This window comes from Ceratotherium simum, chromosome 11, assembly GCF_057802395.1.
Source record: "Ceratotherium simum simum isolate JZ-2026a chromosome 11, ASM5780239v1, whole genome shotgun sequence".
Classification (NCBI taxonomy): domain Eukaryota; kingdom Metazoa; phylum Chordata; class Mammalia; order Perissodactyla; family Rhinocerotidae; genus Ceratotherium; species Ceratotherium simum.
In genome coordinates, this window is record NC_141910.1 from 35,403,284 (window position 1) to 35,425,025 (window position 21,742).

The window sequence follows — 21,742 nt, forward strand, 5'->3', positions numbered from 1 at the left end:
TATATATATTTCATTCAATCATTTATCTTACCAACTTGATAGACTTGGCTCTGTGTTAGGCACTGGAGACACAAAAATGAATGAGCACAGTTCCTGCCCTCAAGGAGCTCTCACTTGTGTGGAAAAAAATTACCAAATAAACAGACAATTATAATACAATATGGTAAGTACCAGGGAGCTCTAAGGAGTGTTTCCATCGTGGATAACTCACAGCTAACTGCCTATTGCTAGTATCAAGCCTATTGCTAGCACGTGGGGCTTATGAAATCCATTATGATTATACAACTTTATGAAATGTTAATTACTGTTATTACATTCTTGGTATTCTTTTAGTACTAAGAGATAGGGTGTATAAACCACATAAGATTTTTTTTTTGATAGAATTCAGTATTTACTTATGACTTAGAAATCTCTTACAAACTAGCAATACAAAAGAATTTCTTGACCTGATTGAGTATCTATCAAAAACTTCCATAATAAACATCATACTTAATGTAAACCACAAATATTTTTTGTCTAAAATTTTAAAAATTTGTTTTCATTATAAAAATAATGCATTCTTATTGGAGAGAGTGCAAGCAATACAGAATTCACCACAGGTAACCATCGTTAACAGCTAGCTATGTTCAATTTCATCTAAGATGCCATTGACTGTAAGATGCATTCTAAATCCAAGGGTGCTAAAAATTAGAGGAAAAAAAGGATTTTAGTAAGCACTTAAAGTCTTGGGTCTATATGAGCAGAGGGCAGAGGCACCAAGACAGTCCCAAGCAAACTCTACAGAAGAATCAACAAGAAGTCTGGCTTGCCTAATTAAAAGAAGATTATATTCATTTTCAAACTAATGTTTTATATTTCTGGGTGCTGTATATTGCACTAAGAAGTAAGCATTCCAAAAATCCCTGGCTCTTAGAAGATATTCCAAAGTTTATGTTCCCAGAGTTGTACTTAATACCTTATGAGTAGTTTAACGAATATGATCCTCACCCTTCAGAAGATTTATTCTGTATTACTCAAGTGAACCTTTGCCTGGAAGGAGATAAATCTCTAGTTTCTGAAATATTTGTCAATAAGTATATATTGGTCCCACATGGACTTAACAGATATGAAAGAGCATATGGCTTTTTTTTTAATTCATTGTCCTATATTTATTTTCTCTTCTAAAATCCAAAGGGTTCTAAGGAATGAAAAATGTTGGGATGCAACCTGTCTAACTGTCAGGTCTCCTTATTTCAGAGACATTAAGGAGGCAGCATGGCATAACATAGTACAACAGGAAGACCTGTGTATGGAGACCTAGGTTTCACCCTTAGCTCTACCACTAATTAGATGTGTAATCCTAGATAAATCAGTTAACCTCTCTAGACCTCTGTATCTCATCTGTAATTGCTCTACCTAGTCCATAGGTTATTGTGAAGATCAAAAGAAATTATAAATATGGAAGCACTTCAAAAAATGTAGCACACGCATATTATAAGGTTTTATTAATACTTAACGTTTATTACTAGTCTGCAATGTCACTCGTAGACTTAGGCAAGAGGAGCCCCTGCCCTGAGCCCTGTATTTCAGATGGCCCTGCATCTCGCTAACACAAACACGTAAAAATTTATTAAACATCTATCAACATGTTCTTAGAAGACATGGCCTCAACTCTGACATTAGCAATGACATTCTTTGGAGTGATCCAAAGATTATATACAATATTTTCTGGATCTGACTCAAAATGGATCATCTTGATTAAGCACATATCAAATATGACCACACATTTGGTTAACAATGTAGATGCCATTTAAATGCTGTTAGAGCAGTTAGATTTAATTTAGACAAGATAGTGAGCTGCACTAGAATAGTTAAGTGAAACAACGGAGGATCCTCAAATAAATAGGGAATTGCGGTCCATGGTAGAAAATATTTTTTATTTTGTGCTAACCACAGTTATTTGGTATGGACTGTTGCTTGCTATTAACGGTGTTAGCAAAAGTTTACAAAAGACGTCAACAGATCTGTTTGCCTATTTCACTTTTTAAATAATTTAAAATAACTTAAAATTTTTAGAGAAAATTATTTTTCTAAATAGAAAGATACTAAATGTGACATATACAAAGGTGATATTCCAATAAGATAAAAGAAAATTGGAACAAGGAAACAAAAATGTTTTCATGATGGTGAAGATGTTCACATATAAAAATATATCTTTATATATATATCACACACATATATAGATACATATGCTATTTTCTATACATTCTAGATAGAGATATGGTCTCCTATGAAGAGAAATTTGAACAAATTGAACCACGCATGTTTCTTGTTGTTTTTCTTTACGATAGCTCAGCCTTGAAAAAAATTGAATGAAGAACTTAACACTGTATGGATAGATAGTACTTAAAGGCTGGTGAAAAAAATCACAACACAAGTGATAGAATTTATATGATAAAATTAAAATTTTTTATTATTTTCTGTGATGATCATTATTGCAATCCCATTAAAATGTCTGAACATAATATGTAAAATTCATGGTTCATTTCCAAATATAAATATTGATTTAGAAATTTTACTGACAATTCTGGTTGCTACTGCCTCAGCTGAATAAAATTTCTGCAATTCTATTGAAACAAAATTTAAAAACATCTAATATTAAGGAATTATTTTTTCATGTGAAAATAGTATTAAGGCTAATTTTTAAGAAGTTCTTTTTTCTAGAGATGCATATTGATATATTCATGGGTAAAATGATATGATATCTAGAATTTACTTCAAAATAATTGGGTGCAGAGAGTTGGAGAGTATAGATGAAGCAAGATTGACCCAGAGTTAATAATTGTTGAAGCTGGATGATAGGTACATGGAGTTTTTTATACTCTATATCTATGTTTGTAAATATTTGAAATTTTCCACAATAAAAAGATAAAAAACTAAGAAGTACGTTGATTCAAGAAAAGTTGTTGAGCCAGCTCTGATGGCCTAGTGGTTAAAGTTCTGCACACTCTGCTTCAGCAGCCCAGGTTCAGTTCCTGGGTGCAGAACCACACCTCTTGTCTGTCAGTGCCATGCTATGACAGCAGCTCACATAGAAGAACCAGAAGGACTTACAACTAGAATATACAACTATGTACTGGGGCTTTGGGGAGGAAAAAAAAAAAAGAGAAGAGAAGTTGTCTATCTTGTTATTAGTGTCAACAGAACACAAATTATGTGCGTTATAATATAATTGGTGATTTCCCTAAAAAAAAGAAAAACAAAATGTATAAAATATATGATAATTTATGAATTATGTACTTTATCTTATTACTCATCCAAACATCACCAGTCCATCCACAGAACACCTAAATGTAAGATAATAATTAAGTTCAGTCATTTTTGCTGTTTAGCTGACTTTCAGTCACATAAAAGCCATTGCTTTATACAGTTAAAAAATTTTTGTCATAATAAAGGTATATTTATCAAGGAAGGTGAATAGAATACATTTATTTAATGGTTTTTTAGCTTGATATATAATTTTTAATGATATAGCCCTCTACTTGTACACTTGTCCTGAGTACTGCAAATGTTAGGGACAAGCATAGTCTCAGAATTTCCAATTTATTCTTAATTTTAACAATGAAGACTGTTTGGATGGGGATACTTAGAATAATGCTTTTATTCAATTTATAATTGTCTTCCCCAAAATATTTTAGAAAAACACTGTATAATTTTGCTGAACATCACAAATGGGGCTCAAACATCTCTGAACATTTTACCCAAGGTGGGAACCATGTGTGTTCATGGTTGTGTTGACCCTCTGTCCCTCTCCACAGACCAGTGACCAAAACAACCATCATCTCTTTAGCAAGAATAGATGACATCAAGTTACAATCCTTTCAGGGAGGACCTTAGGGATGGTTTGAGATAACTGGTCATCCACATCAAGGATGTTCTATAGGGAGTTCTGTTTATAACCCCAGTGTCTTGTTCAATACAAATATTAGGCTTTAGAACAATTTGTGTAGAGAGATAGCTTGAGATCCTCTATCTTTTATTTGATGGAAACATTTAGCTTCCCATTTCCTTTGCATCCCATCCCCAAACTAGAAAAGGAAAAGCAGGGGGCGGTTAACATAATTATCTGGACAACAGTTAGTCCAGATAACCAACTAACAATTAGTTTGTTTTGTCTAGACTCTTCATATATTCCTACCCAAAAGTCTTTTTTCTGCTTGAATTAACTGTGTGACAACCCAAATCTCCACATGCAGCAACATTTTCTGACTTGAAAAAACTAGTTATCTCCAGTAAAGTACATTCATACCATATCTCTCCAATTCTAACACACTTTTGAATGTAAGATTGACCAAAAATGTAGTAACCACTTTTTTAGGATAAAAAAGACTGTAAAATTAATTCCAATTTCAGAAACACTGCAAGGGCTGGGGAGGAGGGGAGTACGTATGTCTTAGAATTGAGAAAACATTAAAATGATTTTTTAAAAGTATACTTTAGATTAAGAGAGTTATCATTCTTATGGGAAGCTGTGGGAAGTGATGGGAGTCAGAGAAAAGTGTACATGTGGGTCATTATGTAGGAACAGCATGGTGGCCCTCAGCTCTGGTCGTAAAGACATGGCATGAGAGCATGAGGACCTACAAGGAAGGACACCAAGAGTGGGAAGAAGGGGGCCTGAAACAGTTACGAGTCACGCAGGGGTGGGGCCTAAAGACACATTACATCAGAAACTTGCCTATGGCTGGCTCTGCCTCCAAATAATTGTAAATAAACCAGAAACCTACAAGAAGTTATTAAGGTGAGCCCTCACTTCTGTGACTTTTTCCCTTAGCTTATTGTCAAAACCTAACCACCAGGAAATGCATAAGACCTTTCAGTTAGCCTGCTTGAGAAACAGGGCTGAGTGTTCTACCTCCTGGAACATTTAAAATTATGTTTAATCTCGTTTTAGTGTAACGTTAAAATATTTTTAATTCTATGTGTTAAGAAATGCAAAATGTTTTGAGACTAAATACCAGAGGGTATAGTCATTAGGTGTTACTGTGTTTACCAAATAATTGGCTCCTTTCCTATAAAGGATGAATCTCTGTTTCAGAATGGAAAAATAAATTAAACAGAAAAAAAATTCCCTACATAAAGGTCATATGAGCTCTTCGTAACCAGGAATGAGGTATTACAGTAAGTTTACTGAGCACCTGGTATTTAGTTCAGGTGGCTTGCTTCACTCTGTAAATGCCAATAACTAGTGTTTGTAAGTCTGAACTACTATAATGGTCACTTTTATGTAATAATTGCATCCTGACTCTGACAGGAAAAAACAACATAAAAATTGTGAACACGATGTGACTAAATAGGGAAAATAAATATCCTTTAACAGTTTGGGAATAGGAACAGTTGAAAACGGAGAGTAGAAAAGGAGAAGAGGCATTCTGGACCTTCTTGGCAGTTTCGATTCTGTCTTCAGTACTTCCAGCGTCTCAGTGGGTACAAATCTCTCTAACATGTCTCTGTTTTCCTCATTCCCAACTCCTTCTTTCCAGGTAAGGAGAACACTTTGGTTTTTATGTGTTGTTCTATTTCTTAAGCCCTGGATGAGAGGATTTCAGATGATAACCAAAGGAACTACTTCCTTCATTCCTTGAGTTCCTACTATGTGCCAGGCACTGTGCTGGGTGGCATGGAACCAAAAATGACTAAGGTAAAGTCCCTGCTCTTCAGAAGCTCTAACATGGTGGGGGAGAGCAGTCAGGGATCGAGATCAGACAAGTAAACTAATCATTAGGCTACTGGGTACTGATTACAGGTAGAGAGTACCAAACTAAAGGGTTACTTTAGTCAGCCTGTGGTGTGTCTTGGGCGTGGGAAGTTGGGCAGCAGTGGTGTGCTGGAAGGCCTTCCTGGGAATAAAAGACAAAATCGAAAGTCTTAACCAAAGAGTAAGAATTAGCCAGATGAAGTGCAGCAAAGGATTGCAAAAGAGCCTTCTTGGCAGAAGGGACAGAGAGAAAATTGGCAGAAATTGGCAAGTCATTAGATGGGGGCTGGGTCAAAAAGAGAAAGATGAGCAGGTAGAAGCTGCAAAGGCACAGGCAGAGCAGTCAAAATCAGGTTTCAATCAGATCTTTCCTGTCAATTCTGCTTTGGGTAACGCCCCCTCCTCTTGTTAATTGGTCTCTTTGTCCTGACTCAGGTCATGACTTCTAACCTGGCTCCAGTAAAGAAACAGGCCAATAACTAACTTCACCCTTCTGGGTTTGGCACTTTGGCAAGTCACTGTATTTCCAGCTTCCTCCCTGCTCCCCATCCCTGACATTCATTCCTGTTAAACTCCTTCATTCAGTCATTTTGCTGCTTGTTTGGCAGGTGTTCCAGATGCCTAACACTCAGTTAAATTAAGCTTACTTTTATACTTATTGATCTTCCTTTGCTAGAAAGAATACACTTGCTCAAAATAAAAGCTCTCTTAATTTTTGTTTTTGAAATGATTTCCAAAGAAATAGCCAAGAGCCAAGGGCAAAGGGCCAAGAAAGCCAATAATGATAATAGCTACAAAAGTAGATTTTTGTTGGTGGCCTCCTCAGCGTCTTAGCCCTGCCTTCTCTCCTCCACAGTACTTTGATTTTCATTTGAGGAATCCACCCCTCCCCATGCAGCCCATGTGCTTCCAGAGAAGCCGACCACCTCCCTGGTTAGTTTATACCAACCATCACATTCCCTTCCTATGCACAGTTTTGGGATTTAAGCAAGTGAATATCAGGATACTTGCTGGACTGCTGGAAGTCATTCTCTGTAGATGTGGACGAGGGAACATGTACTTTTTGGAGCTGTTGGCAGCCATCTTGTGATGATGAGAGTTGCTAGCTTTAGGAAAAGCTGGCATTGCAGAAGGCAGAGTGGAAAGATGGAAAGAAACTGAGCTCTTAGTGATATGGCTGAGTCTGTAGTGACCGACGACTTAGAGAAACAGTCCTTAGTGACATAAACTAACCCAAAAGCCTGCCCTACTTCTGGACTTTTCAATTTCATGAACCAGTACATTCCTTTATTGTTTAAAGCAGTTTGAGTTGTGCTTTTTTGTTACTTGTAATATAAAATATTCTGTGCTATACAATTGCTATTTGTTGAGAGCCTCTATGTGCCAGACATTGTAATGGGTGCTCCACAAAGACTAATTCTCACATTTTTTTCTTTTTTAAAAATTGTGGTAAAACATACATAAAATTTCCCATTTTAACCATTTTTAAGTGTACAATTCAGTGGCACAATGTTGTGCAACTATGTCCACTATCTACTTCCAATCACAACCATAGTTTGAGGTGGGCATTAATATCCTCATTTTACCACAAAGGAAACTGAGCCTCAGAGAAGTGCTTTACCCGAATCAGACCACCAGTTATGGGTATAATGAGGACTTAAACCCAAGTCTGTCTGACTGCAAAGCCCATGTTTTTTCCACTTCATTATAGTGCCAAATTAAATTATCAAGCAAGGAAACAGGAAATCTTGGTCAAATTACCAGCCCAAGTCCACAACATAGAGATTAGGACCTTGGGAGAAGCAGGTCCAGCAAACAGGAAACAAGGTAAGAAACATAAAGTGATCAGAATCCAGTCATCAAAGGTAGGACACTAGAGGTTGGAGTCAAGGGGAATAGGGGAAACATTTAGGTTCAAGAAGAAGGGCTTGAAAGGGGGCTCATCGCTGGAGATTTCAGGAAGATCTGGTTGTATTTGCTCACTCTACTCTGTTTGTAGATGAACACTCCTTGCCCTGCCCACTTCCCAAAAGGATTCTAACCTGAAGATTAATAACAAACTATATTTTAAAACAAAAATACCCTCAATTTTATGTTAAGCATTCATTAAAATAAGTCACATAATAAAGTTGATCAGTATCAAGAGGCAGACACGTCTTGTGATGGGGCTTGGCCCTTTAAGTGAGGTCTGTAATAACTGGAGAGTTCTATTACCTTCCTGTTAGGACAAGATGGATTCCAAGTAGGGTTCCCTAAAAAAAATTACAAGCTTCTATGCTAAAAGCTATCCACCCTTGATGAGTATCTCTTAATTGTTTACTTTTTAACTAAGCATTTTTAACTAGGGCTATTAGAACTCTAGAGGGTGTTTAATCTGTTGATCTGTTTGTTTTCAAAAGTCTGACTCCTTTCATTTGTGATGCTAGGTAAATAGTAGCTTGGAGGGTTTTACTTATACAAAAAGACCAGTTCCCTAATTTTCAATGTCTGTAAGTGTAAATTTCTACAGCGTCAGAGGCTGTCTTGAAATGGGGGAGGGGAAGTAATGAGAATGGATCGGGTAAGACGATTCGATGTTTTCACACCCCAAAACCTGGAGCTCCACACCAAGGCCCCTTCTCCAACTGAGTACAGAAGAGAAATACTAACATTTGCTCAACAATTATTTTATATACAAACCTAAGTGCTGACCTTAATGATTCACTGCACACTGAACAGAAATATGAGAGGGGCAGGAGCCCCATAGAGCCAATGTCATTTGACATGGTTGACACATGTATGAGGCTATTACCCTTCTCTAGAGCAGCAGTTGGAGAGTGAATGTCCATCGTATGTGTGGACAGTCTGTTTGGCAATATAGCTTTTTTGAAAATTAAACAAAGAAAACTGAATTTTTTTCTCCTTTAAAAAAGAAGTTTGCTTTGTGTATCTTTTTTAATAGACTTTCTTTAGAGCAGTTTTAGGTTTACAGCAAAATTGAGCAGAAAGGACATTCTCATATATGCCCTGCCCCCACACATGCATAGCCTCCCCGAACATTAACATTCCCCACCAGTGTGGTACACTTGTTACAAGTGATGAACCTACACCAACAAATCATTATCACCCAAAGTCCATAGTTTACATTAGGGTTCACTCTTGGTGTTGTACATTCTATGTGTTTGGACAAATGTATAACGACATGAATCCACCATTATAGTACCACATAGAGTAGTTTCACTGCCATAAAACTCCTCCGTGCTCTGCCTATTGAGCCCTCTCTCCTCCCTGACCCCTGGCAACCATTGATCTTTTTACCATCTCCATAGTTTTGCCTTATTCCAGAATGTCATACAGTTGGAATCATACATACATGCATTTAAGGTTCCTCCATGTCTTTTCATGGCTTGATAGTTCATTTCTTTTTAGTGCTGAGTAACACTCCATCGTCTAGATGTACCACAGCTTATTTTTCCATTCACCTACTGAAGAACATCTTGGTCACTTCCAAGTTTTGGCTATTATAATAAGGCTGCTATAAACATCTGTGTGCAGGTTTTTGCATGGACATAGGTTTTCATTTCCCTTGGGTAAATACCAGGGAGCGTGATTGCTGGATCATACGGTAAGAGTATATTTAGTTGTGTAAGAAACCGCCAAACTGTCTTCCAAGGTAGCTGTACCATTTTGCCATTCCCACCAGCAATGAATGAGAGTTCCTGTTTCTCCACATCCTCACCAGGATTTGGTGTTGGAAGTGTTCTGGATTTTGGCCATTCTGTTAGGGGTGTAGGGGGTCTCCTTATCTTTTTGGTTTTTACCCTTGTCCTCTTCTCCCCTCCCACACTCCTTGCAATAGCCTATCTTTTCAGAAGGAGCCATGGAATTTGAGAGCTGTGCAGTAGGTGGCACAAACTAAGCAACATTAGATAGACGAAAGAGTGCAAGACTAAGAAAGGATTGGTTCAAGTCACGTGGGAGCCCTGGGAAAAGAAGTAATCTGGCACTCCTTCAAACCAATATACTTTAAATAGCTGAGGGCAGAGAGAAATTCATTTTCTATTAATATAAAATGTATAGCTCTTTATGGTTAAAATAAAGAATTTATTACAGGTATTGAATATAACAATATTTCTACTTATCTGGAATTGTCTTTCATTTCACATTTTTCATATCACTTGAACAGCAAAAGTTACTTACCAAAATAGTGGTAAATTACAGCTACAAAATCTTGTTCAAAATATATTTACAAGTTCTTTGTTTTTTTTCTAGTTTATATGTCACAAAAACAGTTATAACTTTCCTGAAGTTCTTGTTCTTTCTTCATTTTTCTTTTGGGAATTTCTGAGCTAGACAACCTCTTGTAAGACATGTTCATGGCTTTAAAATGTAGAAAATAACCATCTGTCCCCAAAAAACAAGTTAAAAATTTGGGGTAGAATTCCAAACTCAAATCCTACCCCCACCTCTTCTCCCGACCAGCTTACCTGAGGGAGTATGCACACTTGTATCTATGCCCCAATGAGAAACCCAGTACCATTTTATTAGTAAACAGGCAAATGCACAAACTTAAAGTGAAGCCTGGGTCAAGGCTGGGTAGAGGCCAAGAGGTCCAAGTGAGGCCTCTTGCTTTTCCAACCCCAAATCTAAATCCTGTGATCCCTTCAAATGCAGGGAGAGAAGCTGAACAACCCCCACATACCCCATTATTTATTCTCTCTTTAACAACTGGGCTTAATAATCAAACTTTGTTCAGCCAGGATTGTCCAACTAGGAGACACTGGCAGCTCCCTCAGTTATCACCACTGCTCCTCACTGTAACTTCCTGGGACCACTGAGATGCACAGTTAAGCTGGTCCTCCTAAGAGTTTCTGTAACAGGTCATAACAGGTCAGTAATGAATTTAACTTCAAGGCCGCACTGCACTCTAGGCCAAATATTCACTCCCTAGTTTATTTCCCATCTGAAATCATGCCTAGTTATATTGTCCAAAATTGGTCAACAGAAAAAATTACTTTTAAAAGTCCAAATAAAACAACAAAGAATGGCTGAAAGTGGAACAATGTGAAGCCTTTCCCATTATTAAATTACCAAAGCAATTCAAGTCCAAAATGGATCCCTCTTCCTACTGTAAATTTTTTGAACTCCAAAGACCTTAGAATCCAATTACTCTTCTCTAGTTTTCTGATCTTTTCAGTCCCTGTCAGCGGATTCTCCCTTGAATGCCTTGGGGTTTGGGTTCCTTCAGCAGCCACTGCACCCTGAGCCTTCTTCCATTACAATGGGTGTAGCACCTTCAGTATCTTCAAAATTGAAGTAATCCACCCAAATCTTTTGTGTCCCATAAACATAGAGGCAAACATGACTCCTGCAGTAACAGCATTTTGCAAACAAAACGACATTCCTAGAACCCATTGTATAAACCCTCGTTGCTGTTGCCTATCAGAGACTGCAGCAGACTTAGTGTTATCTGGGAGAAGGGGAATAATGCACAGGGAACAGTAGATGGAGAACATTTTTTTCGTTTCCACCTTGCCAGGATGCCTATTAGAACATGTCAGTTTTCCAACTACTACATGTAAATTTAAATTCAGTTAGGATAAATTTCCCATCAAGAGGTTAATTGTGACATAGGACATAGCTGCTTTTCATAAAGACATAGTTGATTTCCTACACAACGTCTTCCTCCTTCTGCCCCAAAAAACTAGTTTTTTCTAGGGACCCACATTTCCTCCACCTAGCTGAACACATCTGAAGCTACAGGGGGAAGTCTGATTGGTCTCAGAGTAATCCCCTCACCCTTGCCAGAGATTAGTTCAAGAATGGGCATAGGTCCAAATTAGGTACAAAGAGGCATGAGGAGGTTTTCAGTGGTAGCATCTCTAATGTCTAGATCTTCCTTCTTTCTCTCGGTATCCTTCTCATGTTTTGAACAGTTCTATTCCATTTCCCCTTGGATTCTGGTGTTTCTGGCCTGGAAGCCCAGTGTTAAATAGAGCCTGGCCTCTGTCAAGTGACATAGCTTCCTTTTCCATGTGCAAACACAGCACTCCACATTTATACTAGGCAACCCTGCAGTCCATGCTAAGAGCCTTGCTGCTGATCTTCTCTGGGTATTTGTCCATCTCCAGCAGGATCCCAAGACTTTTTAAACTTTATGACACACCTGCTGCCACCGTTTCCTGCTCTAGAACTCCTTAGGTCTATTAACCTTGCTTCCAGGATCCTCTTTGCTGAAATGTATCTTAGCTGGATTACCACTCTCAACAGATTCCTGAATCTGAAGCCTCTACTGATGCTTCCAAAGGCCATAATCTCAGGATCATAGAGGGGTCTAATATGTCCTCTGACATGAGCTCCTCCCCTAAACCCCACTTCCTTTAGCTTTCAGATTCTCCAGTCCTTGAGTAACTTGTGCTACTTCTTGTATATAAGTAATACTTATGTATTACTTTCTGCCATTTCTTTCTCCGCTCCTATTCCATTTCTTTCTATCATTCCTACTCCTTTCAAGGAGGCCCAAGTGAGTTTTTCAATTTTAACTTGCTACTTAAATGCGTCCAATTCTTCCAATGACACAGATAAACCTCCAAATGCTGTCTTCTTTCTTTCTTATTTTTACTTTCTAGGCCTATGCGTTTGTTTCCTAACCTTCTCCTTAGACTCTCTCTTGAGAGGCTCCCATAGTGAAAAAACGTCTGAGTATTCTGCAGCTGCCACAAGATTCTCAGTTCAAATATTGCCTAAGTGGAGAAATCCTGCACAGGAGGTCTTTTCCCATGAGTTTCAACCCATGTCTGATCTCTACCTATTGTTGTTCTGCCTGACTCTTTCCTCTAGTGTCATGTTCCCTGTACTTTCAAAAATTTTTTCTAATACCATTCATATTCTAGGCATATTCCCTTATAACAAGAGCCATACCTGCTTCCCTACATATAACATCTATGTAATCTTGAAATCAAGGCCTGAAATAACACCAACACCAGCGGCAATAACAATAATGGCTTACAGTTTGCTGAGCCCCTACGATGCACCAAGCACTGCCTGAAGCATTTTAAGATATTAATTTACTTAATCCTCACAACAATCCCCAGAAATGAGGACTATTATCACCGCCATTCTACAGACACAGAAACTGAAGCACAGAGAGGGTAAGTCATTTGCCCAAGGTCAGACAGCCAGGGCCAAGCTCCCTCTTGGTCTTCCACTCTCACATCTGGCCACACTTCAGTCAACTACCAGTCCTTCCATAATATAACACACTTTTATTGTTTGGCCTAGTCTTCTCTCAACGCTTGGAAATTGGGTTCTGCTTTTAAAAAGCAAAAATAAAGATTTACGACTGTCTATCACAGCCCATCCTAAATCTTGAACATAATTAATTTCTTTTAATACTTCTATGTCTCTATTATTCCACAGGGAAAGGTATTAAAGTTCGATTCTATAATTCTTTAAAGATAACCTCTCTTATGAGTATCATTGGATTGTATGCTTACCAGGTTTTCCCACATATACATTAAATTTAAATCCTCAGTTCCAAGTTAATTTTCAATGCCTAACTGATAAAATATTATCTGAGCATGTACTAAAGAATGAATTTTTGCAGCTTAGTGAGATAAGTCATTGATACTCTAACAAGGATATTTTAAACAGAGCTGGTTATTCCTTCAGGAAAACCATATTCAGATCAAACTAATTTCCTAAATGACAAAAAAGGAGTGAGCAGCTTTGAGGTGTCTTATGTAACTGACTGAGTGCTGATGGCTTGGGACTAGATGATGGAATGACAGAGGAAAGGGAAACTGAATCTTTGAAATGGTAAAGAAAAAAAAAAAATCACAGTAAATATCACCTGCCAGGTATTAAAATGATTAAAGGGCTTATTTTTTCCACACTCCTATTGTGATAGGTTTTATAAACAAATAATTTTAAGTACACTAACCTGTTAAGCACCAGTAATTAGTTGAGAAAAACAAACACAAATGTTCTTGGAGAGCAAACCCTGAGGGAATTTAGTCCTCTGAAATTATGCTAAGTGTATACTGAAATCATTCTAGGAGACTCCTACCCCAAAATAACAATCCCCTTTAAGTTTTTCTCCTGTTTTCTCTCACACATAATTTCTATGACAGCTAATTGACAGGATTATTTGCTAACCAGGTGGACCTGCTGATGGATAAAACCATCTGGAAGATCTTGGGTTTTCACTGGAAGAATTAAGAGTCTATAATACCTGTAAATGGAAAGGGCACTGGACTGGCAGGCAGTAATTTTGCTACTAACTAGTTATGGGATTTGGTTTTGTCACCTCACCTCTTTGAACTTTAGTCTCCCAGTCTGTCAAGTACCAAAATGAGAATTACATGATCTCTAAGGCCCATTCTAACAACTCCCAAGTTCCACAATTTTAATTTAAGATGATTTTGAACACTTGCACAAAGAAGTTTCTAACATTTAATCTCAAAATATAAACTAAAAATATGTAGAAACCAGTGATGTGGGGATACGATTATATTTTTTAATATTTCGCAATAGATATTCCATTATTGTTAAGTTAGTTTCTCTCTTGTCATGATGGTCATCAACCATCATGGCCCCAAGAATGGGAGCAGAGCATATGCTCTGCTCACAAGAATAAAGAGGATATGGTACCAAAGGAAAGCTCCTGACATACAAGAAGGAGAAAAATCCACCTCATGTAGCCCTGAAGGACAATGGAAAGAAGAAAAGGGGACAAGGAAGAGGTCATCAGACTCAGTGTGCTTACTTTCTGTCCTTTCTCATGGTGGAAACTAGAATTGGAGGGATATAGCTGAAATATTCATGTAGATATGGGGAAATCCAAGAAAATTGGGGAGAGTATGCTTCCCTGGGCATCCTGTGAGAGGCTGAGCCCTCTAGGGACTCTGCTTTCAGCGTGACAGTATGTTCAATATGACGTGGGGAGAATAATGCAACACTAGTGGAGGGAAGTGGCTCAATAAATGAGCCCAAACCAAGGCTCCTGGCTCTTCAAGGCCTACGTGTGGTATTCAGGGAATCCAGGAGTTCCCACATGTCTCAGTGAGAAGAGAGAGTGGCACTGTGAAAATCAATGGATCTGCAGTGACCTGGGGTCAGTACAGAGGTTGCAGTGTATAGGGCAAATGGCTCAGGTACGGACTTCTGCAAAGAAACTGCAGAGGAACCAGCATGACATCTTAAAAGGATAGAAATGATGTTTTACCTCTGAGGCTAGCAGTCCTGCTTTCAAGCGATACCAGCCACTCCATAACAGAGGACAACACAAGAACAGGGCCCTTCCCTGATGCCATGTAAGCCTCCCATCCCTCAGGGCTGCTACCAGCCCACCCATCACTGTGTGACTTAGAAAAAGGCACTCCCTTTCTCAAGTCACTACTTCCATCTATCAGAAAACTGTCATAATATATTGGTTTTGTTAGAACAAGGCATCTTAGTGCCACATGCCAGAGAACTGTCGTAATAAACTTAGAAATCTAGGATACCGAAGATGTGCAAGACACCCTGTCTATACCTCAAACAGCAACCCTCAACCCCCATACATATCTTGGAATGAGAGGGGGGTGGAAGACTCAGCATTGTAAAAAAGAAGAGATAATGTGGGGACTCAAGAAGGTTAACAATTACAGAAGATAAACAAGCTATATTTTCTTTGTATATCTGAATTATACCTTCACCTCTGCCATACCAAAATTCAAACTCTTATATGCCAAAGATTTTAACTTTTATTTTTTTGGTATTTCCCACAGCAGCTTACATAGTAATGCATACACAGGAGGAACCAATAAGTGCCGGCTGAATAAAAAAGTGAATTTTTAGAAAAATCAGAATTATGGGTCCACTTATAATAGGTATAATAACATGTAATGTTCCTTTTCCCCCCTACATTTATTTGAACCAAATCTAAACTTTTACCTCTCTGCACCCAGCTAACAACCACAAAAATCAGGAGTTCTTCACTTATATTCTAACAGCCCTCCTCCTCAAATATTTTTTTTGCGAAGGAAACTTAGATTTCAGTTTCTCCATTTTCAGGACCAAAGAGAGATCATCTCAAAATTACAGAATTTTTAAAAATTGAAAACAGGATTACGAGGTCCAAAATAAATTCGTATTAAAAGGTGGGGGGACTCGGATATCTATAAAGGTAAGGTATTTCACCTACAGTCACATATCAAATCAGGGACTCAAAACACCATACACAATACTGGCTCTCCTTGACACTTTACTTCCTCCCAAAATACACACTTTTCTCCCTCTCAGCTTTACTTTTTTTAAATCATATTTTGTAACCGTTTAATTATCTACCTGAAACCCAAGACGGCAATTGCTCAAACTCAAATGAGAAAGAAATCACCCAAAGGTCTGAAAACCAGGAACCAGGTAAACAGCCACTTTTACCACATCCATAAAATGATAAACAAAAGAGCGGAGAGAATTGAAAAAAGGTACTTTTTCAGTCATCACAACAGCTAGGGAATAAAAGCGCATTTTCCTTGGGGAGAGATTATGCTGAGGGGACCAGATACAGATACAAAAGACAATTCCTCTTGGGGTTTTTCCTTTTCCTTTGAGTTTGTGGGATCTGAAAGAAATTTTTTTTAACTCACAATCACAACCTCAACACATTTACTACTCTCCTTTCCTCACATATTATTTTCCCGAACATTTTATATAGACCACGTCTCCAAAAAGTAAATTGACCAGAGGCCTATTGCCTATTGACCAAAACCGTTTCAAAACTTAATGACTCCTTTTAGACGACGATTAGGAACCGACTCCAAACTTACGTTATCAAGCTCAAAGCTCAGTAAAGTGGATCTCCAAGGTTTGCAAATACCCTGTTTGGCTACAGGGCACAGAATCTCTAGCGCTCCCTACAGCTCAGACTTGGAACCTACCTACCACAAAAAACCGAGTTACCAAAGATCGGCTCCCTCGCTCCACTTTTTTTTTCCGCTTAAAAAATCGGGTGAAGGGGGGGAGACTCAAACGGCGAACCGAAGGATTAATCACTTCTCCCCATTACATCAGCAGCCCCCGCCCTTTCCTCCGAGCACCTCCTCTCCTAGAATCGTCGCTACGCACTAGCGCTCTCTTCGCCCACCCCCCGCTCTATTATATACCCTGATACCTCCCCATTATCACCCGCCCCACCACACTCCCCCTTTCCACCTTCCCCCTCCTTCGGGGGGAGGGAGGAAACCGGAGAGAGGAAACAGGGCGTTGAAGGAAGGGACTTCGCGATAAGAGCGGAGGCCTCATTGGCCCGAAGGTTGTATGGTCGCCTCCCACTGGCTGCTTGGCCGGAATCCCCGCCCCTCTTCTTCCCCGCCCATTCACCCCTCCCCCCGCCGCCCCGCGGCCCTCCCCCGCGCCCCTGGCCAGCCCCGCGGCGGGGAGGGACCGACTGGGCGAGTGGAGGCTCCGCCGGTGTCAATGGCTCCTCCTGCCACGGAGCAGCAGCAGAAGCAGCGGCGACGGGGCTGAGGAGGAGGAGGAGAAAAGGTTCCTTTAAGGAGGAGGAACGACGACGCCTCTTTTTCCCCCTATCTCCTCCCTTCACACTCATTTCCCCTTCGCCGAGGAGAGAAGGGGGGAGGAGAGAGAAGAGGCCGAAGAAAGAGAGAAAAAATTCCTCTCAGAAATCTCTTTCAGGGGGTGTGGGGGGGAGGAAGAGGAAAAAAAAAAAGAGCCGGGCGCCCCCTGCTCCCTCCCTCCCTCCCTTCTCCTCCTTCTCCCTTCCTCACCCGCCCGCCCACTCCCCCCGCCGCCGGAGACGCCGCTCGGGAGTCGGCGGGACCGGGGTCTGTCTCCTCAGCCGCCGACGCCGCGCTTCGCCTCGGGATCCCCAGGCGGGCGGACGCCCTTTCTTTCTTTCTCTCGCTCTGCCGGTCTTTCTGTCTCCGTCCCTCGCGGCCGCCCCGCCCGGCGGCCTCGGCCTTCCCCGTGCGTCAGGCCCGCCCGCCCGGCCTCGCTCGGGCTCTGTCTGTTTCCGCGGGCCTTTCTCTTGACTCGGGGTCTCGCTCGCCCCCTCGGCCCTTACCATCTCCCCTGCCCCTCGCCCCTCTCCTTCCTCCCCCCTCTCCCCACCCCCTTCTCCGGCCCGGGAGCTCGCTGTGCGTGTGCGCGCGTGTGTGTGTGTCCCTCCGCCAACGCCGCCACCTCAGCCCGGCAAATGAACTCCGTCCGAGCCGCCAACCGGAGACCCAGGCGAGTGTCGCGGCCGCGCCCGGTGCAGCAACAGCAGCAGCAGCCCCCGCAGCAGCCGCCGCCGCAGCCGCCCCAGCAGCAGCCGCCGCAGCAGCAGCCTCCACCGCCGCCGCAGCAGCAGCAGCCTCCGCCGCCGCCACCGCCGCCTCCGCCGCTGCCCCAGGAGCGGAACAACGCCGGCGAGCGGGGTAAGGCCGCGCTCCCTCCCCGCCACCCGCCGCCTTGGGCGCCCGGCCGGCCGGGACCGCGGGAAGGGAGGCCGGGGCGGGGGCGGCCTGTGCGCTCCGGGAGTGGGAGACGGAGGCTGAGCGGAGGCGGGTCCCCCGGTGCCGCAGTGTCAGCCCGGCCCGGGCCCGGCCGGCAGGAAAAGCCGCGGCTTCCCCGCTCGCCTGGGCTCTCGCTCAGGCCGCGCTTTGTTTGGTTTCGGGGGTCGGCACTCTCTACCCCCACCCATCCCTTTGGCTTCTCAGCTCGCTCACGGACCCCGCAGGAGTCTCGTGGTGGCTGAGGGGAAGCGAAAGGTGGGATTTCGCCCCTTTTCTGCTGCCTTCCACGGTTTGGTCTCCCCCTTCCTTACAGGAGGTGGGGGAACGCCTGGGAGTGATCGGCGCTGGGGCTGGCTGGGGAACTTGTTTTCCCCCTGTTCTCTGTTAGCCTCCCCCTTCCTGGGAGGAGGGGGAGAAGGGGAATCGGAGTGGTCTGTGGTGTTGGCCGGGGAACTTGTTTCCCCCGCCCCCCCGCCCGAGTCACGGGGTAGGGGGAGCAGCGACTCCTCTCCCAGCCCCACAATGTTTGCTGCGTAGTTTGGCTTTAGTTACAGAACCCCTGGGAAGGACCTGTTAAATCAAGACCTTTAAATAAATAAATATAGAATCCATCGGCCATTTCCAGCCCCCTCCCTCGCGTGCAGTGAGGTTACCCGTCCGCTCTATCAACACCTCTCTCGCCTGTCCTCCCCTAGCGAACCCCCACGCCGCCGTGCCACCTTCCATCTCCTAGTGGGCTTTGAACTCCCCTTCCTTAGAACAGGCCCCTTGGGGGAGGCGGGGGGAGTCAGTGTTTGTGTGTTGTGTCCAAGGCCTAGTGAAGTGTGTCATTTGGACCCAACTGTGCAGCTCTGTCTGGTAACCACCATTGTCTAAGGGCTGAGGCTCCCGGGGGTTGGATTCTTGCTTTAGCAAAAATAATGTTCAGTTCTGCTTTGATGATGTGGTTATTTTGGGAGGTTTATGAGGTGCGGTGTTGCACCTTGGTCTCCAAACGTAACTGTTCTCTTTATTAATTAGCTGCCCTCCGTGGGGGTGGAGGTCAGTACCGTATTTATGTGTACAGTTGTTGTTTTAAGGAGGAGGGGAATTGTTAGGAGACATTTTGCGTGTTTTCGTTGGCGGATTAAGGTTAATTTTACATGCGTTGGTTGTCACGCCTCCTTTTATTAAGGGAATTGAGATTAAGTGCCTTTTAAAAATTATACGTTCTTTCCTTAAAAACTGTTTCATTGTTGTACTTGATCAAAATGCTTAACAAATGAAGGAGGGAGATGATAATCTGAAAAATAGTTTAAAGAGATTTCACTAGTCACTGTTATAGATAGTCCTTGAGAAAGCAGTTTGCTATATATTGCTGGAAAGAATGTGATGTTTCAAGCCAGTTAGAGGTCTTGTGCAACATTATTGGTAAACATGTTTTAATGATTTTTTGATACATTTACCAGTTTCTTTGTAAATTAAAAAATATTTCTAGTTGCATCATTTCCTTTGATGTTTGCATGTTAGGGTTCTCCTGTGTTCCATTCAAGTCTCCTTCCAGAATTGGCGCTATATGTAATAGAGTTCACAAATTTTTAAAGAAAACCGTGACACTGGATTGAAATCCGAGCATAATAATGATTCTATTGGTAGAAGTAAGCTTTTTCAAGATGTACTGATTTGTTAATACAGTAGTGCTGAATCAAATCCTTTCAGCCAAACTTAATTTAGTCCCATTGTGTATTTTTAAATGTATATTCTGAATCTCCTTTTCATGATTTGCGTGTAATTTCAAACTTAGTCGAGGTACTTTTATCTTGGACACTTTTCTTTATTTGTTCGAAATTGTTAGCTACTAAAGTCTACTTCCTTTTGAAGTAAAGTAACTTGGTTATTGGCAGTCACATGCTACAGTGTCAATTTCCTTTTCATTGATGTCTATAAGCTGACTGACAAAGATGTTCGTGAATCAAAATTTCAGTATGTATCTAACCAAGGGGTAAATCAAATCCACTGCAGAATTGTTGCTTTCCTGCAGCTAGTAGAAACTGTTCTGGAGATTTGGTGTTGGCACAGAGGGAAAAAGAACTTGCTGATTAGCCTTCAGGGAAAATGCTGTGGGTCTTTTAGAGGGCAAATAAATGGCTTCTAAATTAATAAGACGTTAAGATGATTTAAAAGACTAAAATAATAAAGATTTTGCTAGTTTTATGTAAAAATGTGTCATTCTTTGAAAATTAATGTTTTGGTTACCTTTTTAAAATGTGCAGTTCACATAATGATGAGAAGTTAGCCAAGAAGAATACTCTTTATTTTAAAAGTTTTCTGGAGCACACAAAGTGTCAGTATTTCTGGTTTGGATAGGAGAGGTTTTATTGTTGTTGTTTGTTTAAGAATATGCTGGGTTTTATAATTTTGACAAGGTAATTAAGGAACTACACTAACGTGTGTGTATTGCTTTTTACTAACTCTTAATGGATATGTAACTCTTGTTTGAGTGTCTTGGATGGAGTTACATAATAGTGGATCAAACAACTTTTCAGGTAGGAAATTGAAGTGAGACTCACTGTTTTAAGACAAGTTAATTCAATCTCTATATAAAATCTCTTTATTTCATATAAAGGATGGGCTTTAGGCTTTTTAGTGGTAATAAAATAGTTACAAGATAGTATTTTTTTCAAGCAAAAATGCTGTCAGAATTGGTTTTTAGTTGCTTCTTTGCCCACAAGTTAATTGGTCTGAAAACTTCCTTGATACCTCCTTCAAAAAAAAATACACAGGGGCCGGCCCCGTGGCTTAGCGGTTAAGCGCGCACGCTCCACTGCTGGTCCCGGTGTTCGGATCCCAGGCCTGCACCGATTCTCCGGCCATGCTGAGGCCGTGTCCCACATACAGCAACTAGAAGGATGTGCAGCTATGACATACAGCTATCTCCTGGGGCTTTGGGGGGGGGGAAATAAATAAATAAATTCTTTTTTTAAAAAAAAATACACAGACACTTTCTCTTATGTGTAATGGCCAATGTTTGAAGAAGAAAGAAACAGCCTTATAGAGTGAAATCTTATGAGAACTTTTCAAAATCTTCCATGAGGGAGAATTTCTTGCACCCCACGTTGGGAAATAATTGGCTTGGGTATTAAATGGAATGCTGTCTTCACTCCTGTTATCTGAGAAGGTCCACTGTTTTATGATGGACTAATAATGCCTAATCATTAGCCTTTTTAGTTTTTTAATTTAAATTTCTGAGTTTAGGATTTCACATGCCACTTTCTACTAGCTTTAGCTAGTAGAAAATAATTGGTGTTCCACATAGGGACACTTTGATAATATATTCCAGATTCATTGAAACTGAAAGTAATGTGGGGTTGGATTTTTTATATTTGTCTTCTTTTAAAATCCTAAAAGGATTTAGCTTTTGCAACTTGTTCTGCTGAATTTATCTTGATATCTGTTTGGTAGTCTTTTTCTAGAGGAAGGCTTACAGGTCTACAGAAGTGCTATGTACGCTCAGTACTTTTAGTTTTTAGTTGTTAAAATTGATTAC

General features: G+C 40.9%; 1 protein-coding gene across 2 annotated transcripts in view; it reads left to right on the forward strand.

Moving 5' to 3' along the window:
• Nucleotides 1–17,141: 17,141 nt before the first annotated feature.
• FBXO11 (F-box protein 11) overlaps nucleotides 17,142–21,742 on the forward strand; it is a 92,855-nt gene continuing 88,254 nt past the window's right edge. Inside the window, exon 1 of one of the 2 annotated variants that reach the window (XM_004436668.3) lies at nucleotides 17,142–18,138. In XM_004436668.3, coding sequence (XP_004436725.1) covers nucleotides 17,916–18,138 — 223 coding nt within the window. In that variant the 5' untranslated portion in view covers nucleotides 17,142–17,915. The remainder of the gene's footprint in view (nucleotides 18,139–21,742) is intronic. The other variant, XM_014792303.2, reaches the window with a different exon arrangement.